At 38.9% G+C, this 17,844-nt stretch overlaps 1 protein-coding gene across 4 annotated transcripts in view; it reads right to left on the reverse strand.

Annotated features, from left to right (window-relative positions):
- The window catches only part of COMMD10 (COMM domain containing 10), a 151,889-nt gene that overhangs the window by 28,510 nt on the left and 105,535 nt on the right, over positions 1-17,844 (reverse strand). For 2 of the 4 annotated variants that reach the window (XM_071424419.1, XM_071424417.1), the window contains 2 exons: positions 17,557-17,616; positions 13,055-16,929 (listed from right to left, as the gene is read on the reverse strand). The exons of the other annotated variants lie outside the window; for them this stretch is intronic. In XM_071424419.1, the coding sequence (XP_071280520.1) occupies positions 16,891-16,929; positions 17,557-17,616 (99 nt within the window). In that variant the 3' untranslated portion in view covers positions 13,055-16,890. Of the gene's footprint in view, positions 1-13,054; positions 16,930-17,556; positions 17,617-17,844 lie in introns of those variants that run through there. 4 annotated transcript variants of the gene reach the window in all.

The raw sequence follows: 17,844 nt of genomic DNA on the forward strand, positions 1-17,844 counted from the left end.
AGACAGATCAAATAAAGAAAGATAAAACCTCCAATACAGTGAAGCTCTAACCTTGTATCCAAATGCCTATGCCTCAAGTATCCCACCCAGCTTCTTAGAGACCCTTGCAGGGGTGAGGTGACATTCAGCAGGAGCCTAAGGTACTGAGGTTGGACACATAATAGCAGAGAGAACAGACTGACACATGAGCAAAAAAGGAAGAACACATCAAACATGCAGTGAATGTCTGGTCAGCCTGCAGACCCCACCCACAATGTGTTTGAGGGAAGCCTGTGGAAGCTTGTAGTCCCCTGCTCAGGACATGTGAGCTCTCAGCCCTCTGCAGCTCTGTGCATGGAAGACTAAGAGGAGCCATTCAATACAACAGAAATTACAGAAACCAATAATAAAACCCTCACTGCATTCACTGGCTCGCGGTGTGGGGAGTGGGGAAATCTCTCATTCATCTCATCTGCAGCAAGGCATTTCTGGGATTTTGTTGGTGTCAGTGAGAGAGCTGCAGGCACAGAGACTCAAGGCACACTAACTCATGTATTCTCTCACGATCATCTGTGCCATGTACAAGAGGCACTGACAAAAATAAATCAAACCAAACAGAAAGCAACTTAGGGTTCAGTTTTGCCTTTTCTGTTGGTATCCAGAGTGCAGTCCTCCATCTCTGTCACTGCCCTGTGCCAGTTATTTCCTTGAGTTAGCCTGGTCTGTGATCCTACAACTGCAGACAATACAGACCCATAAATAAAAAAAGATCTGCACGGAAATAATTTAAAGGGATGATCTAGAAATAGACTAAGTTCTTATCCAGGGCCTCAGATTTGGTAGTGATGGTGGCTTTGATGTGGCTTCTTCAGACTCCATGCTAAATTCATCCATCCATCTCATTTTAAAGAGTGGGAGAATTAATCCTGATTTTAGCTCTGTCACTTCAGGGAATGAAGAAGGAAACAGCCCACTAAAATAGATCTGAACTCAACTCATGAGGTGAAAGTCTAACTCTTTATGAGTATCCATTTAGTATCTAGTAAAAGTACAGAATATTCTAGATTGTATCCATCTGATTTTATAGTTCTCTGAACAATGGAGACAAATCTGAAAGCTGGATCTATTAAACTCTTCACATAAAAACAAAAGCTGGGAATCAGCAAAAAAAGGGAAAGTGTGAAAAGTTTCACTTAAATTCCCTTTTTTCCCCCACTGTAACTTCTCTCCCACTATCACTTCAGTGATTCAAATTCTACTCCACCATCTGTTCTGAGAAGAAACAAATGGAATCTGTCTAATTTCTGGAAATTCTGAAACAACCTGGGTAATCTCATTCCAACAAAGAATCCAAGTACAAGTCAGCTTTCTGATCTTTATATTTTACAAGAAAATGCAGCTGAGACTGATCAAAAGAACACTTATAGAACAGAAAACAAACATCCCAACAGAGTAAATATAGACCAAAATATGTATATATAGAGCCCTTCATTTCTCTGCCTAATGTACTCATGACCTCAAGTGACAGTGTCTCACTCAAGCTGCCAGAGTGTGTAACGAGTCTGAAGGATGTTCAAAGCAAAGTTACTGAAGAAAGTTCCCTGAAAACTCTGGATTAAAAGTTAAAAGTGAGTATTGAATCTGTAATCTAACTTGGCAGATTTGAAACCATGTTTTTAACCTTGTCAGCTGCCCATGAGTTACACAGCATGAAAAGCATCCCTTCCCTTTGATGGCCAAGGCAAGAGTACATCATCTTTTCACTGTGATGTTTGGGGACATGACGGATGAGCCTCCTCCATGTTCCTGTTCAATGCTGAGAGGTGGAATTTTACTGACAATGCACATCAGCCCCTCTCCAGGAGAAAGAGTTTTCAAAAAAATAGGATGAGAGAGGGGAAAAAGCATTTTGGAAGAACTCCTGAACTTTTTCACCTGCATTCCTAATTTAGCTTCTTTCTCCATATTAGGTTTATACAGAGGTAACAGATAAGAGTGAGAAGAAATAGAGCTGTTATTCCTCCCATTAAAGATAAGCATAAGTAGTTATGCAAACACCCTACAGATTGCTGGTTAAACGTACAGTGACTAACTAGATATCACATTTAGGAGTCTTTACTTTCAGACACCACATCTGCTGAACATTGCAGACTTGTCTTACACTGGTCTATGAAACAGGTAACTGCCTTTCAGATTCCCTCTGAGGAAGAGCATGTTCCATCAGCCCAGGCACCTGGAAATAAAGCCTCTTGGGGACTTCAGTCACTTCTGCTGGAGATTTCTCTTTTGCCTTATAGGCGGTTTCTAAGTTGCTGTCTCTTGTGGGCAAAATCTGGCATGCAGATATATAAACACAGCCAGTGGAAGTCTGAAACATCTGAAGGTTTTCTTCTTTAAGTACATTTTAGAGATATACTTAAAAGTCTTCTGACAGCTGACACACACCTTAGTTATTCTTTGCCATATGTATGGTCCAGACAGAAATGATGACAGTGCTAGTTTTGGAAATAATGGGTATAGGAGTCACCTCAAGAGTGAGCTCTGCAGCAGTTCTTAGCATGACATGATCCTGATGAATAGCACCCAGCTGAAGTTTAGCAGTCAGAGCATTTGCTTCTGCCACTTCTCTCCTGGAAGCTTGGCAAATAAGTAAGCAGTCTCAGTGCAAACCAGAATTATTTCAGTTCACAGGAGAGTAGTACCCACAGGCCCATTTCAGAATCTGGACTGCCTTCTTCTGTCATTGTACAAGTAATCCTATTCGAAAAGTTAAAGAAAGTATAAAAAGTCAGATACAAGTCAGATAAAATCAAGTGCAAATAAAAACTGAATCCTGAATTCCACACAGAATCCTGAATCCTGCATGAGTGACCAGCTATATAAGAAAAGAAAATGGAAATTATTTTAAAATTACTTACAAAGCACTAATAGATGAGGCCAGTAGAGGAGAGGGGGAAGAATACAAACGATTCTTTCAAAGTTTTAAATTAATCATTTGTCACCACTGGTCTCCAAAAATTTGTGATCTTAAACCATTATTTTAACTAAAACAATATTCTTGTTTCAACATCTTACAGACTGCCAAGACTAAGTGAATCCTACATAACACAGCAGAGGAAACCAGAAAAGGGTTCTTATTACATTGCAATAATGAGAAACATCCTCATGGCTCACTGCAGGCCTATTCAGAGCTACTTTCACCTGCTTCTGCTTCTAGCTACTCAACTCTGCTGAGAAGCAAAATATATTATCCTGTAGTGAGTTGATCTTCTGCAGCTACTTCAGCACCCCACCTAGCCCAGGTGTCTCTGCACAACACTGCTTTGACCTGCCTGTGTTCAGTTTTTTATTTTTGCTTGCTGTGGAACTGACATTGGATATCCCTTCCTCAGGAAATCCTATGTGACAGCACCTCATGTTCCCTAATGAGGACAAAACTGGATTCAAAAGACAAAACAAACATTATTAAAAATAGACTCTACATAACAAATCTGGATCTCAACTGAATTTAAGGGCCATAATCTTATTATTCATATTGTAACAATGTAAATTCTTGGACAATTATTTATTTTTACTATCACAATTAGCTACATCTTTAGTATTCAAGGAGGGGTATGATTATAAAACAGAAGTCTTGGGATGTGAGTGCTATTCCTTTCAGACATCCACTCTCCAAAAGCAGTCTGCTTGGTTGATTTCCCTTGAATAGATTATCTATACTAAAAGATGTACCAAAACATACAAACACTTTGTTTCCCTTTCAATTTAGGCTCCATTTTAGCTAATGAGGCAGACAATGAAGCTGTACTTTGAATACCTGGCTTTTATGGATCAAAGAATAAAAACTGCCTGGTATGTGGATTTTATTACCGTCAGAGAGTAGATACTCTTCTTCTTTTTTACTTAAATTACTAGACACTACTGTCACATACTGACTTTTTAAGGTTTTCACAATGGGTTAAGATAACTTCACAGATGAAGGCTGGTGGAATTCAAAGAAGCAAATAATTTTTTATCTGCCTCCTGCCTCTGCTGACCATTTAACTTTCTAGACCCAACAGGGGATGTGAGCAAGTACTCCCTCTATTTAAGCTGATGTAATGCCTTTAGAATGGATCTTAACAGGGGCAGTAGACAGGATTCTGTAATAGTTTAGCTCCCTGTCCAATTTATTACCTTTCTGTCACCCTCTTAGATATTGCCAGATCCCTGAAACACTACAGTTCTTTTCTCTTCATTTCATATATGTGACACTTGATAAATAATTTGATAGCACTTTGTGGTGAAATGAACTCCACTCAAATAAAATTTCTCAATCCTTCCACCTCTGACCCTGGTCCCAACTCCAAATCAGCAACAGACCCCAAGGACTAAGGTTATGAATTCATATCAATTTGAAAAGATATAAAAAGCAATTTAGGTGAGCACAAGAAACTATCTGTCCTTCAGAAAAAGACAGAAGCACCAAAGTACTTTCAGACACTCATGAAGCAAAAAAGCTACCCCTCTTGGACATTGCATCAGAGGGATGCTTCTTGGCTATCTTCAAACTTCACCAGCAAGGCCATATTCTGTAGTTCTATCTGCAAGTTGTGAGTAACCACGTGCCTATAAATTCAAGATTCAGTTTCATCCTTTGACTACATTTCAGGTCTTTGTAAGGAGAGGCAAAAATCTTTGGGACTCAAATGCCATGTCGCTTTGCTTTAGTTCAAGCCGCCTTTGGCCTCTCTTTTATGAGAAACTCCCTGCCACTTTATATCTCTATAAAAGTTTTCACAGGCTGAAGATGTCTCTCGGGAAAAAGGTGAATTAAGAGCTATCTTTATCTTTAGTGGGCAGCACATTTAAAGCAATTCTTCCTCTATGGATCATCAGTGTAACAGAGCAGTACTAGAGGAATAAGTACAGGCTAACATCTGATGCCTGGGATCCTGCAAAAATAGAGCAAACTTCCTAAATATCAGATCAAAGTTAAGAATAAAGGTTGCATAAATAGTAACACCAAAAGCTGGTAAAAAAAGCCCCAAACAAACAGAGAAGAAAAGAAAAAGCTGCACACAGAAACAAGAACCCACACCACAGAACAAAACAAAAACACAAAAAACAGAAATGAAGGTAGGAAAAAACTCCAGTTATACTGTCTGGATACTAAAAACACCAGATAAGAGAAATACTTGGGTGAATAAAGGAGGATGTACTCACCCACTTCACACTTTCCCCACAAAGCAAGAAAACAGTGCCCAAGAGCTGAGATTAACATGGACCTGAGAAAAAATCTTATTTGCATGTTGATCCTTATCTACAACAGAGAACTGGGAAACCAGGAAACTTGGAACACTACCTAGGAATTTAATCCTCAGAGATCTGTCACACTATGTGTTCCTGAAAAATAATTCTGATAGAAAATAAGAACTATCTTTATTAGTCAGTAATGTGAGAACAAGACAAAGCAAAGACACAATAAACTCAGGGTTGGCGCAAAGAATGTACTAAATTATATGCCTTGACGGAGAGAATTTTAGTATCAGAAGCTCTCCATGGGGAAGAACAACAAGTAGGTGTCAGAGAGCAATCTGAGAAATGTTGACTCAGAAAAGGAATTTACCTGCAGAATAAACACAGGTCTTTAGTAGGGGTTTAAGCAGGAGTCACAGTACTGCAGTCCACGTGGCAGAATAATGCCAGAAGGAGCTGAGCTCCATTGGCTTGCTCAGCTCTCCCCTTTTCAGGGCAGCCAAACCCTAAATCCAGCTCCTGAAGTGGCACCAACAGCTTATATGCCACACAGAATGGAGCAGCATTGACCCTTTGAAACCCAAGCACTACACATATGGTGTAGTGCTTCATTCATCACTACACATATCGTGAATATGGATATAGGTAGCTATGGGTGAAGTCTGGGGGAAAAAAAAAAGGAACTGTGAAAAGTGAAGGGGGCAAAGTGGGAAAAAGTTGCTGAAGTGCCCCTAAAAATATATTATAAATGAGTCATCCATTTCCAAATGCCAAAATGACTGTGTCCAAAAAACTCTTCATTAAGTGTCAGATAAACCCTGAGATCACTGAGCTTTTCCAATATTTTCCTAGGAACAAACTGACCATAAAAGTGCTAAATACTTCTGCAAATGGTTAATTCAATACAGATGTATCCCTTTGCAGCAGTACAATGAACCAAGATACTTCTGTGTATGTGGATGTACACAGCCCTGAGTTCACCTGTCTCTGATATTAAGGAAATGGAGGGAAACAAGGAGTGAACAGACTTTGCCTGAATGGCATTCACACCCAAGGAACACATTCACTTCAAGCTTTGAGTTGTAGGACAGCACCTGATTTTGTAACCTTAGAATACAACTGCACTCAATACATCAAAAATGAGTTTCATATAACCAATCTTCTGCCTTTCTAAGCACAGAAGTGGGATGTGAGTTAAGTTGAGAGTTGACATCCTGGTAACAGGTAAGAATAGACAAAATTTGAAATAACTTCTGCAAAACACTTCCATCCAGCCGAGCCACAAAACTACACTCAGTTACACTGGAGAGAACCTCTGGGCTCAGCTCCCACCCAGAGAAGATGTTGCTCCAACTAAGGATTTGCTGAAACTGAGAAAGGCAATAGAAGAGCTAGGCTAACTTAGCACACACAAAAGTGGAATCAAAAGTCTGAATGGAGGCATTTTAGGACTGAAGTGCTGGGGGTGGTGGCAAAGCAACCCTAGGACATGTGGACATGTTTCCCATTAGAAATTGGAGACAAACGGAATGAAAGACAGTTTTAACCTCCTGGATAAATACCTTAAGTGACATATATCAAGTGCACACATCAAGGGAAACTACTCAGGGGCTAAATGTAACTTTGTGCCCTCTGCAGTGACACACGTAGGTTTGCAAATATGCACAGGGAGCCAGATCAGGGTTCAATACTGCTTGCAAGCACAAAGTGACAATCCAGTTTTGTGGATGTGGACTTTAGATAGTTTTATTTGGCAGCATTTCCAAGGAACTTTGTATTTTTTGAGCTCATCCTTTTTGTTGCCTATGTTTCTAAATGCCACTCTTTCTTTCACTTAGAACAACAAATATTTTCAGATTTTAAATGCAAGTACACACAGACCAGGAATATGGTGGTCTGATGAGATGCTATTAGATCTTTTGCAGCCTAGTCCATTAGAATATTTCAATTCACTTCTGCATGCTTTACTTCAGAGTTGTTTGTGTCATAAAACTAAAGATGTCCTTATCATTTGCTGATAAGAAAACCATCAGTCTTACAAGCTGAGCAGCTAGTATTTATGTATACCTTGGTTTTGATCATGAACCATATCTTTTAGCAGGAAATTAAAATCTCCTGTGGAAGAGTATCAAACCCATGCTTACAAAACCCATCAATGGAAAACATAGCTGATGTCTCTTCGGAGGATTTAACTTGACCATGTCACATTAATCACCTCTGAAGTAAAGGAATGACTCATAATTGTTTTCCATTACCTTGTGTTTGCTTTTCCAGTATTGCAAAAATGCATGGGCCAGGACCATAAATCTCATCAGACTCGTAGACAAGACCCTGAGTGGTTTTTGCCATGCTATGTTTCATGCTGCCCTTTTTCCTCTGATTATAAAAATATGTTTCAAATACTGGCGTTTCTGAAGCATCAACGTTTTCAACTTTCTGTACTTTTGAACACAATGCTCCCATCATTCCTTATGGATAGTAAAATGAATTTATAAGGCTATTCCACATTGTCTCAGACATTCTCAGACCTATTTACTTCTCAATGAAGGGACTGAAAAGTTGCTGAAGTGCCCCTAAAAATGTATTATAAATGAGTCATCCATTTCCAAATGCCAAAATGACTGTGTCCAAAAAACTGTGTACTCAAATAAACAGACTGTACTTAACAGATAACAGAAAGATCTTCTTGCTAATGCAGCAAAACTTCTGTAGAGTAACAGTTTACACAATCACTTAAAGAAGCAAGGGAAACATTAGTTTTGTAGCAGGACTGATTATCTAATAAAGGTGGATTAGTTACATGCCCCATGCGTCCAAATATCCAATGATCCTCTCCTCTCCTCTCCTCTCCTCTCCTCTCCTCTCCTCTCCTCTCCTCTCCTCTCCTCTCCTCTCCTCTCCTCTCCTCTCCTCTCCTCTCCTCTCCTCTCCTCTCCTCTCCTCTCCTTTTTCTTTTCTGTATTTTACTGTTTTCTGATCTTTGCAGTTGTTTAGCTGGTTTATTTCACCACTTCCATGTATCACCAGTAACCTTGAGTGTCACTGTGATGAATAGTGCAATTTTATACAGAATAATCTAATTGTGAATGATTTTTTACTGGCTTTAAGATTTGTACTATGTCCTTCAAAAGTGCACACCAGCAGAGGACTGTTGACAGAAAAATGGCAACTCCTGACCCTTCTTTTGAAAAGTTGACAGAGTACATATGTAGCAAATAGGGAAAGAACATGGCAAAACATTAATTTCAACTTAAAGAGTGTTGGGAAAGTTGTGAGCAGAACCAGTTAGCTCAGTGAGCTAAGGTAAAATCAGTAAAAAATAGAATACATCAGCAAAGAGGTCAAAGAAGAAGCTGAGTTTGGAGGAAGGTTTTCACAAAAACCAAAGGAGAACCAGAATTCCAGTTCATGATTCATGGGATGCATAATTTTTATTACTGGGGCTTATAACTGTCCTCAGAGATCATGTTCATGAAATCTGATGGATTAAAAACTAGAGACTACAGATAGGTATCTGCATTTTTCAGATAATGTGCTGTTAACATGATGCATAACAGTGAGATTTCAGCTAACTTGTAGCTGGGGAGAGGGATGGACAACCATTCCATGTATAATAAGCTAATCTAAATCTATGAAAATTAACTTTTTTTTTTCTTTTTTTTCCCCTCCAAGCAGGCTCTTCCTAGAAGACAAAGTCTTTTACAAGCTGGCACAGTAGTGTTTTCCTGTTCTTCTTCATCCTTATGTCAGTATACCAGGGGGACTACTGCTGCACTGTATTCCCAGACTGGGTAAAAAATCAGCTTTTAAATACAGGAGAAATATAAGCAGAAAGGGAGAAATAAGGAGAAAAGATTATGCAAAGAAATCTGTAGCATCTTTGAGTGGTCAACAAGTCATCAGAATTCTTCTGTAAAGATACATGTGTACATATATATGTGTATACATGTATATATACACACACACATATACTGTTAGTCAAGAGGTACAGTAGATCTTCATACAAGTGATAAGAAGATCCCTTGTATCTTTATACAAGAGATATGGTTACTTTATCTGGAGGCTGACAGAACTCTCAAGGGCTGAATTTTCAAGGACTAATATCTTGGCTGCAGAAGTGGGCTAATGTGGGAGGTGAATGCTCTGTCTGATTTGAAACCACCTCTATCACTTGACTGAAGGTACTTATGACATGGGGCTACTCTGGCAAGTAAAAAGTGCAGTCATGTCTGCAGTCTGGGTTTGATTTAGGCAGGGCTATGAAACGCAGAATAAGGTACCAAGTTCATGCTTTGTGACCTTGCACACTGGAATAAGGTTGATTAATAGGAGATTTCCTTTCTTCCAACATGCTGAAATCATTATACCACAGGGATACGACCTCTTGCTCAGATAATTTTACACATTCATATTCAGGCCCATCTGAAAGGAACTCAAGGGTAGATTTTATTCATCTAACATAGTAGTTAAAGCATGAACTTTGCTCCAGGCAGCAGAATAAGCTCCACCTTTGGCTTCTCTTTCATATTGAGTATTTCAACTAAATATTAATTTAAAACTTCTCTGTTTTCAGACAGAAGGTGGATCTTAAAACTTATCAACTTCAGTGCTGAGAGAGACACTCACCCACCCAAAACCTCGTCCATCAACCCTAGCAAACACAGCTCGTTCAGACAGAAAGACACTAAAATTACTTTGCATTCCCATTTGGGTGCTGTTTGCAGAAGCAGTTAAGAGCAGTACTGCCCAGTAGTGCAGGAGGTAATTCAGGACCTTGTATCTTCTGTCCTGACATACAGAAGAGCACCCAGACTGTCCTTCTTCTGACTACAGACACAAAGGAATCAATCAGTAGGCTGCCAAACAGATTTTAATGGGTAGATGCAGGGGTGACATTTGACAGGATATGAGGAGAGGCAGCTCAGTTGCAGGAGGACATTAAAAGCACTCAAAGTCACTTACTGGGTGCTGCAATGAGGATTACACACAGTCTGTGCTGCCCTAAGCAAGACCTGAGAAAACTTCTCACTTCAAGCATCCTCAGTGACATACTATGTTCTCCTGCTTAAAGGAGACTCTGCTTTGCTTGTTTGTGTCCTTTTTGCCTCTTTATATCTATTTTAACTAGGCCAGCTTTTTTATTATATCTAGTATCAGATTACCTAAGAAATTGGGATCACTGCCATTCATCCTGTCAGACAGCGAGTGAACACAGCTCCGAAGGTATCAGTTCACACTTATATATTTTTTCTACATTTATCTGATGCACTTCACTTCTGTTGCCCTAAATCCAATTCCAAGGATATTTTAGCTTGCTGCGATTCATAAGGATGATGTGGGGAAACAACAGTAATTTTATTCAAGTAGGCAGTTCGGCTGCAAAGAATAAATTTTATCATCGATTAGTTGAACATAGATTTTGTTCCAGAAATGGCCAAATAGTGAATAATACCCCTGAAATGGAATATCCTGAAAGGCTGGTCTTGTTTGACTTCTCTTTTCATACAGATCTTTTCTGGACCTTTCTCAAAGTGAGTTTCAAATTTGGGGTGATGAGAAAACCTCAACAAAAGCTTGTAGGTAGGATGCTACCTGGAACTGTACTGAACACTAGCCTGAAAGAGGAGTAGGGATCCTCTTGGGAGGAGAGATGAAGCAAGAGAAAGATCCTCTTCTGTTCTTGAGGCCTGTGGTGCCTCTCTCCAGGCTGTGTATGAGCTAGAAGTAGCAAGAATTTGCTAGGAATTAGAAGAGAAGATGGTGGAGATCTACCATCAAGGTATATCTATACAAGGCATAGCTCCTGACAGAGGTATCAGGGAATCATCTGATGTGCAAAGCCGTACTCCTCGCTTACAGGGAAGAGACCTGGGCAGAACTGCAGCTTGCATGAAGAAAACATTCTCATCCCTTCCAAAATAAAGAGCTAAGCTAACAACACGTACTCTGACTTAAGTTTTTTTCCAATGCAGTCAGCATCTCTGACCTTTTCCTGATGCACTATTATCCAGGAAAGAGGTAGCAACCGCTCAACTAACAGGCAATTTGAGGTGAAAACAAAGGAAAAACCTGAGCTGCCCCACAGGGATCAAAATGGAGGAATACAAGGAACAGGAGACATGGTCCTTTCCTCAGTCCCTGGGCTTCACTGACCTCACTGAGATTCATTCTCTGCTGCCAGCAAGGATACTGGCTATGACAAACACTTTGAATTAGAAACAAAAACAAGAAAGCAATATTTAAAATGCTACTACATAATTAACTGCATAATTTCTTAAATCAGACTTTTTTCTTTTTTAACAAAGAAACATTTCTTAACCCTGGAAGCAGAAAAACAGAAAAGTGCATGACAGAAAAAGCACAGTGTTCTCATGCTGTCCATGAAATACAATTTATTGAAGAGCTGAAACCATGGATGGGAACTAAATGAAAAAAAGGTGGCTCACCTGTATGTGGAGCTCTTCATATTAACCCTGGTGGGATGATCCTTCCAACAGAGTGCAGATGTGAGGAATCTTGTTAGCACCGTCCAGGGAGTGCTGCTTCCTCCTCCCTTCTCTTATCCTGAATCGTCAGAGGGTGAATTCCAAAAGAGCTCATCTGCCACTTCAGTGTGTCCAGTGCCAGAACTAGTACTCCACAGCTGCCTGTGCTGGCCTCTGTGGATCTGCACAGCCATCTCAGAGGCAGGTGCTACATGCATTCACATTTTCTTGAACGTATGTCTTATATTACCATAAAGGGGCAATTAATGTTTAATACTGATGACAAGAAGTTAAAAGTGCTCTAAAAATGTAATAATCTTATTAGAACAGCTGGTCAAGACAGTTATGCTTCCAGCATGTGTAGGACTCCAAATTGCCTTCCTATGATTTCAATAATCAGAGAAAAACATTGGACAACCATGAAATATATTTTGACCTCAACAGAAAAAAGACTACTCCTCTAAGTGAGAGGGGCAAGTGCTTCCTGGATGCATAGCTGAACACAGATGAACACTATCTGATTTGTAAGAGACCAGTAGTTTTTATCTCTTGAGAAACAAAATAATGAGGGGATGAAGGGATGGTCTAAACACTTTATTTCAGTTAAAATCACAGCATATAATTTGGTCTGATCAATAATTAAGGAGGCCAAGGGAAGATCCAACAAAACTGATTAATTTCTATGGAAACTAGAAATCAACTTATGCAATTGCAGATAAAAATATCTTACTAGTTTATCTTAATGAGACACCATCAATAGCGTACCAGTCAGCAGCGATGTGGTTCACACACCTACTCAAAATCACTGTTATTCATATCTGCTCCATAGAAAAGGAGCTTCCACACAGTAGCTCAAAATGTTACTCATTTTCATTGGTCAAATAAGCTACAAAAGCTTATACACAAAGTGCTATGATACTTATTCACTGCTCAGCAGACATTACTAAGCTTTGTCATTATTTTACCATAATGTATTATGGAAAAGAGAGAATTCATAATCTTTGAAGATATGATATGCCAATGAAGCCAAGCAATGAAATGTTACTGATGATGCTGGAATCAAGAGTATGAGAATACGAACAAGTGTGAAGGGGAGCTTATGCTATTTTATAACAATAACCACTTTTCTTCCTTTGACCATGGTTAAGAATTTTAGCATGTCCGTAAATTCTTCATGCTCTGAAAGAACAAGACTTCACAGCCCTTAAAATCAGACTGTAGAAATGAAGCTGCAGGTCATTACTCAAAATTTATGGGTCAGCAAACCCAGAAATTAAAGGAGAATTTGAAAGCCTCCTCTGGAGTGCCAAAATAGGTTTCACAGTTAGTCAAAATTTGAGACAGCAAAGATATCTTTGTCTAACTATGTATTTTACGTCAACAAAAATAAATGCAAAAATTTACAGACATTTTGTATTTGCTTAAAAAACAGGAATTATATCTCCAAGCTTGAACTGGACAAAGATAATCTAATTCATTTGTACTCAACAAGCATTAACATGCTGTTAGTGTTGGTTCTTCTCAGTGATGTACAGGTGGTTGCTCTTTACCAGTAATTTGGTGCTTTTGAGGCAGTTTGAGAACTGGCTTTCTCTTAGGTCCAGAACTCCAAATCTTCACGTCAAAATATTATTGATTCTTGTTATACCTGAATCAAAAGATTTCCTTCTTTTGCCAACAGTCCATTTGAGGCAGATTTTGACATTATAGTTTTGGAAGAAGCACAGTCACAGAAAATACTGTCTTTAATGTCTGAACAAAGATGAATCAAATGTTTTTTAAATGCACTGGAAGATCTGAAATAAGATTTAGTAATTCTTACTCATTCCAATTTCCAGTTTTAGAGTTCAATAAATCTCTGCAAATATCTTCTTCAACACTATGTGAAGCCTTGGTAATTTCAAATCTGGATCATGTCCAAGAGATATTACAGGCCAGTATGCTAGGATCCTGAAAATGGAAAAAGTATCCCTTTTGTTTTCTGCAATAAAAAATTTCAAAATTCTTCTCGGGGCTATTCAAAATAGCCCTGAGACTCAAGTGTTCTGTTTTTCACCAGTACCCATAACCACAGCTTGAACACCTCCAGAATGCACACTTCTGTCTAGGCTCTCACACCAACCTTGTGTGGTCATTCTGTGTAGTCTACATGCCACCTTCTTCCCAGAAGTGTTTTTCTTTCTGCCACCCCTAAGGCACTGGTTGAGTCCCTGCTTCAGGCAGATGTACCCATGCATGACCCAGTCTGGGCCAGTGCTTGTTTTTCCTCTTGTTCACTGACACCTGTGTGACACCAGGACTCTATACAAACCAAGCAGAGACAGCTTCTCTCAGGAGAAGAATAACCTTCCCCTCTCCAGGTTCACTCACACCCAGGGAGAAGCAACCAGGATAACAGCCTTCTTTTCTGCAAGACCTAACAAAACCCCCAAAGTCTTCTGCTCTTTCTCAGTTAGCCAATTTTCTCTCCTTAGTCAGTAGCACTTACATTTAAGTGGCAATGTTCTTCTCTAAGATGGTACAGGTTATGTCCTCACTCCGTAACAATATACAACCCCAAAGGTTCCCATTTTATACAGAAAAGTCTTTTTAAACTAAATGTTTATTTCTCAGCAGTCCCTGACTAAAGGTAACCACTGTACTTCTTACAATAAAGCTTTTGACACCAAGAATTCAGTACAGTTAGTAAAAAATAAAAGGCGGACACTGTAAAGAAATTGTAAATCTTTTCAGTCATCTGCAAACAAGGAAAAACATTAAATGTATTTTACAAAATTATTGCAGTCATAGGCTTTTTCATCCCTTTCAACATAGTTTTATAATTTTTTTAAATATTTACTATTAAAGCTAGATTTAAAATCTGTATTTCATTATCCCATACTTTGATCTTGGTCAGCTTTGCACCAAGGTTGGCACTTCTGGGTTAGTTTGAAATACTAGATGCAGTTATACAACTGGCTAGTTTCTATAGCTAATTCTGGTTTACTCTGATTCCCCTACTCTCACTCTACTATAAGGTTATTTCCCCCTCTGCTTAATATTTTCTTTGTATATATACTTCTGTCATCTTTTCCAATGTTTCTGCTCTCTTCCTGGTATTTTCCAACCCCCAAATTCCATCCTTGGGAATATCCATTTCTCTACTTTCTCCTTTGTTTCTCTTGTGCCCCATTTCTTCTGACCTTGACTTCTTTTTCTAAGATATGCCTGCTGATTTGTCCACGGCTCTTGCTCTCCAAACTAGTCCAGCCTTCACCTCCTCCTCCAGGATTCATCAAACACTGCCTACGTTCACAAAGATAACTTAAACCCCTCACACAACTGCCTTAGTATGTCCTGTATCTACACAGGAAGGTCTGAACTTGCTTTAGACCTGATTTCCAGAACATAAGCTCTGAAAACTCAGTGAAAAGGCTCAAGAGCAGTGTTCTTGCACAAAACATACTGCGCCACAGGACTGGTAGAGAAGATACATCATGCAGAAAGGGGTTCCCTCAGCTGCACTAACTACAAAGTACTGCTACTGTCAGCAAGCAGCGGGAATGGTGGGGATGTGTCCAGCTGCAGACATGCACCAGTCTATGCATGGGTGAGATGAGTAAGCTGCCAAGCTCTTGTTGAACAACCAGACCTAGGAGGTGACGTCTGTATCTCCAGACAATATGGCACGTGTGCCAGGGGCTTATGACAAGACATGATTTTGGCAGCCAGCCTCACAAGCTATAGTGGATAGCTGAGGGTATTCTGTTGGGCAGTGGTGACTCGCTTCTTCCAGGTGACTTTCTTCTTTTTCTACAGTAACAGTGTTACTGTACCAGAGCAGTAAAGTATCATTTGGCACTTCCTTAAAGAGCTAAGGACCATGGTAAGTGTGTGTTTTCTTTCCAGTACCCTTTACTCACACATAGGCTGTTATCATCTGAATCTAATAATTTTCAGCTCAGACAGCTTGTGCAAACCTCACAGTATTCTAGACTTGACAGCACAATCCCTAACAACAAAGCAACAAAAAGGCACAAAAAAGCAACAAAGCAGGAAATCTGGAACAGGAGGACCTAAACTATTCAGGAGAAACCAGCTATTCAAAACATACATTTTGGTTATAATTATACCTACAGTCATGAGTAAAGAAGGAAACTGTCTGGCTGGGTATTAACCATGCCTGATGTAGGGAAGAAAAAAATTTTAAATTTCTGAACAGGCAAATTTCCTCTCACCTTCTATAAGCCCAGAGCCCAGAGTCATATACAAACTGTCAACAAACAAGAACTAAGATGACTTTCACCTTTCTCCTGCTGCTCATGAATCATCTGGAACTAATGGGTGAAAGTATGACTAAGTCGGCCTTTAATCACCATCCTTCAATTTTTCCTGTTCAATGTAAAAATACTGGTGGTAAAAAGAGCATGAGGAAGGATCAACATAGCTTTCAGAAATCTGTCAGATCATTTCAGTATTTTTTTGTTTTATACTCTGAGATTTCTGCTCTCAATTATACATCACACTTCTTAGATTCGTTAGTGGGCATGTAGTGCTAAGAAGCCATGTTTATTTTCAGTGCCAAGAGTAAACACTGAAATCAGAGATATTGTTGATTATTTCAAAGGAAAAAAAAACCCACCAAACTAAAATAGAATAAAGATAGTGAAATGAAATTTGACTAGCCCCAAAATAAACTTTCAAAATTCTGAATTTATTTTGACAAATCTGCAAGAAGCATTATCAATTGTGTGAATATTATTTAAAAAGGATAGAGATTGTATCAGCTGTGTACTTTCTTATAACTTCTACATTTATGTCTACAAAAAAGGGTTTTTTTCCTGGTCTCTCACTAACATGCAAATTTCTACCGGAATCAAGTAACACACAGAATGAAAAAAGTATTTCTGAAGCAGGGTAGCATTCTTTGGGGAGGTGGGGGGGGAGGGTCTGGGCAAGGTGTTTCCCCACTGTAAGTAAAGAAGGCATTTTCCACAGCTGCTAAGCAAATAAGAGAAAGTCCATTAGAATCTTCAGACCCTTGACAAAGACTTTTGGCTTATGGTACTGGTCTGAAAAGCAGATAAGCCATATCATTTTATTAGAAGCAACGTGCTGAATCCTTCAGGAAATGCAGCTTGGCAATCTATCTTCAATTCAAAATAATGAGGTGGCAGGAGCATGATGGAGAAATAAGTCTTCAAAAACATCACGTAAGGGAATCCAGCTGTGCTTGTATAGTTTCCAGCTATTTAAAGGAAAGAAAAAGAGAGGAAAAAACCTCCACTCATAAAGGGTTGTTTAGAAACATGCAAACAGAAATAACCAATATCTTCAACTATGCATACCAAATATATTTGCATACCAATATAAAAATCCTGTACTCATGAATATTTGTTTTTACATGAAGCTATTAGAATTCATTGCTGCAGTTTAAATATTCAAATTTTAAAGAAACAGTTGTCTAAATACTACCTCTTTAGCATGCACAGATGTTTTCCTCTGAATTTCCACTGCATAATAACAAGGCAAAAAAATAGAGTTCATTTTGACTGGATTACGAGCCTAGCATCTTGACTGAAGATGTAACATGAAGATGCTGTTTCCAGAGAGATCCCCACTGTCAATCATCAGCTCCTGCTCCTGAAGTAACTCCCAGGTACGCTTACAGTGACCCAAGCCCTGCCTATTCCAAAGGTGAATGCACAGGCTCTTCTTGAAAATGGTTTATGTGATCAAAGGAATTCAACAGCCTTAATTTAAAGTTGGATCCCTTCTTTCCAGTTTTATTCTATTTAATTCATATAGGCAACACTTCCTGCTGAGCAGTATAAGGTGTTTACAAAGAAACTATAATATTGTAAAATCTACAGACCTTGTTGTAGAACTCAAATAGCTCCTGATGGCTAAATTCTACAAACACCTTCTTCAGGTTCTGTAAAGAAGAAAGAAAAAACAAATTTAAAAAAATTAAGGATTAAGCATACTTCTTTTCTCTCTTTTCTTTTCTCTTTTCTTTTATTTTTTCTTTTCTTTTCTTTTTTCTTTTCTCTTTTTTCTCTTTTCTTTTTTCTTTTCCTTCTCTTTTCTCTTTTCAACATTAACTCCAGTAAATGAGAATATGAGATTAAGCTATATGAAAGATAACCGTTAGTTTCCTTCT

The sequence above is a fragment of the Agelaius tricolor genome, unplaced genomic scaffold (genome assembly GCF_023055355.1).
Source record: "Agelaius tricolor isolate 1412-34295 unplaced genomic scaffold, bAgeTri1.0.p SCAF_4, whole genome shotgun sequence".
NCBI lineage: Eukaryota > Metazoa > Chordata > Aves > Passeriformes > Icteridae > Agelaius > Agelaius tricolor.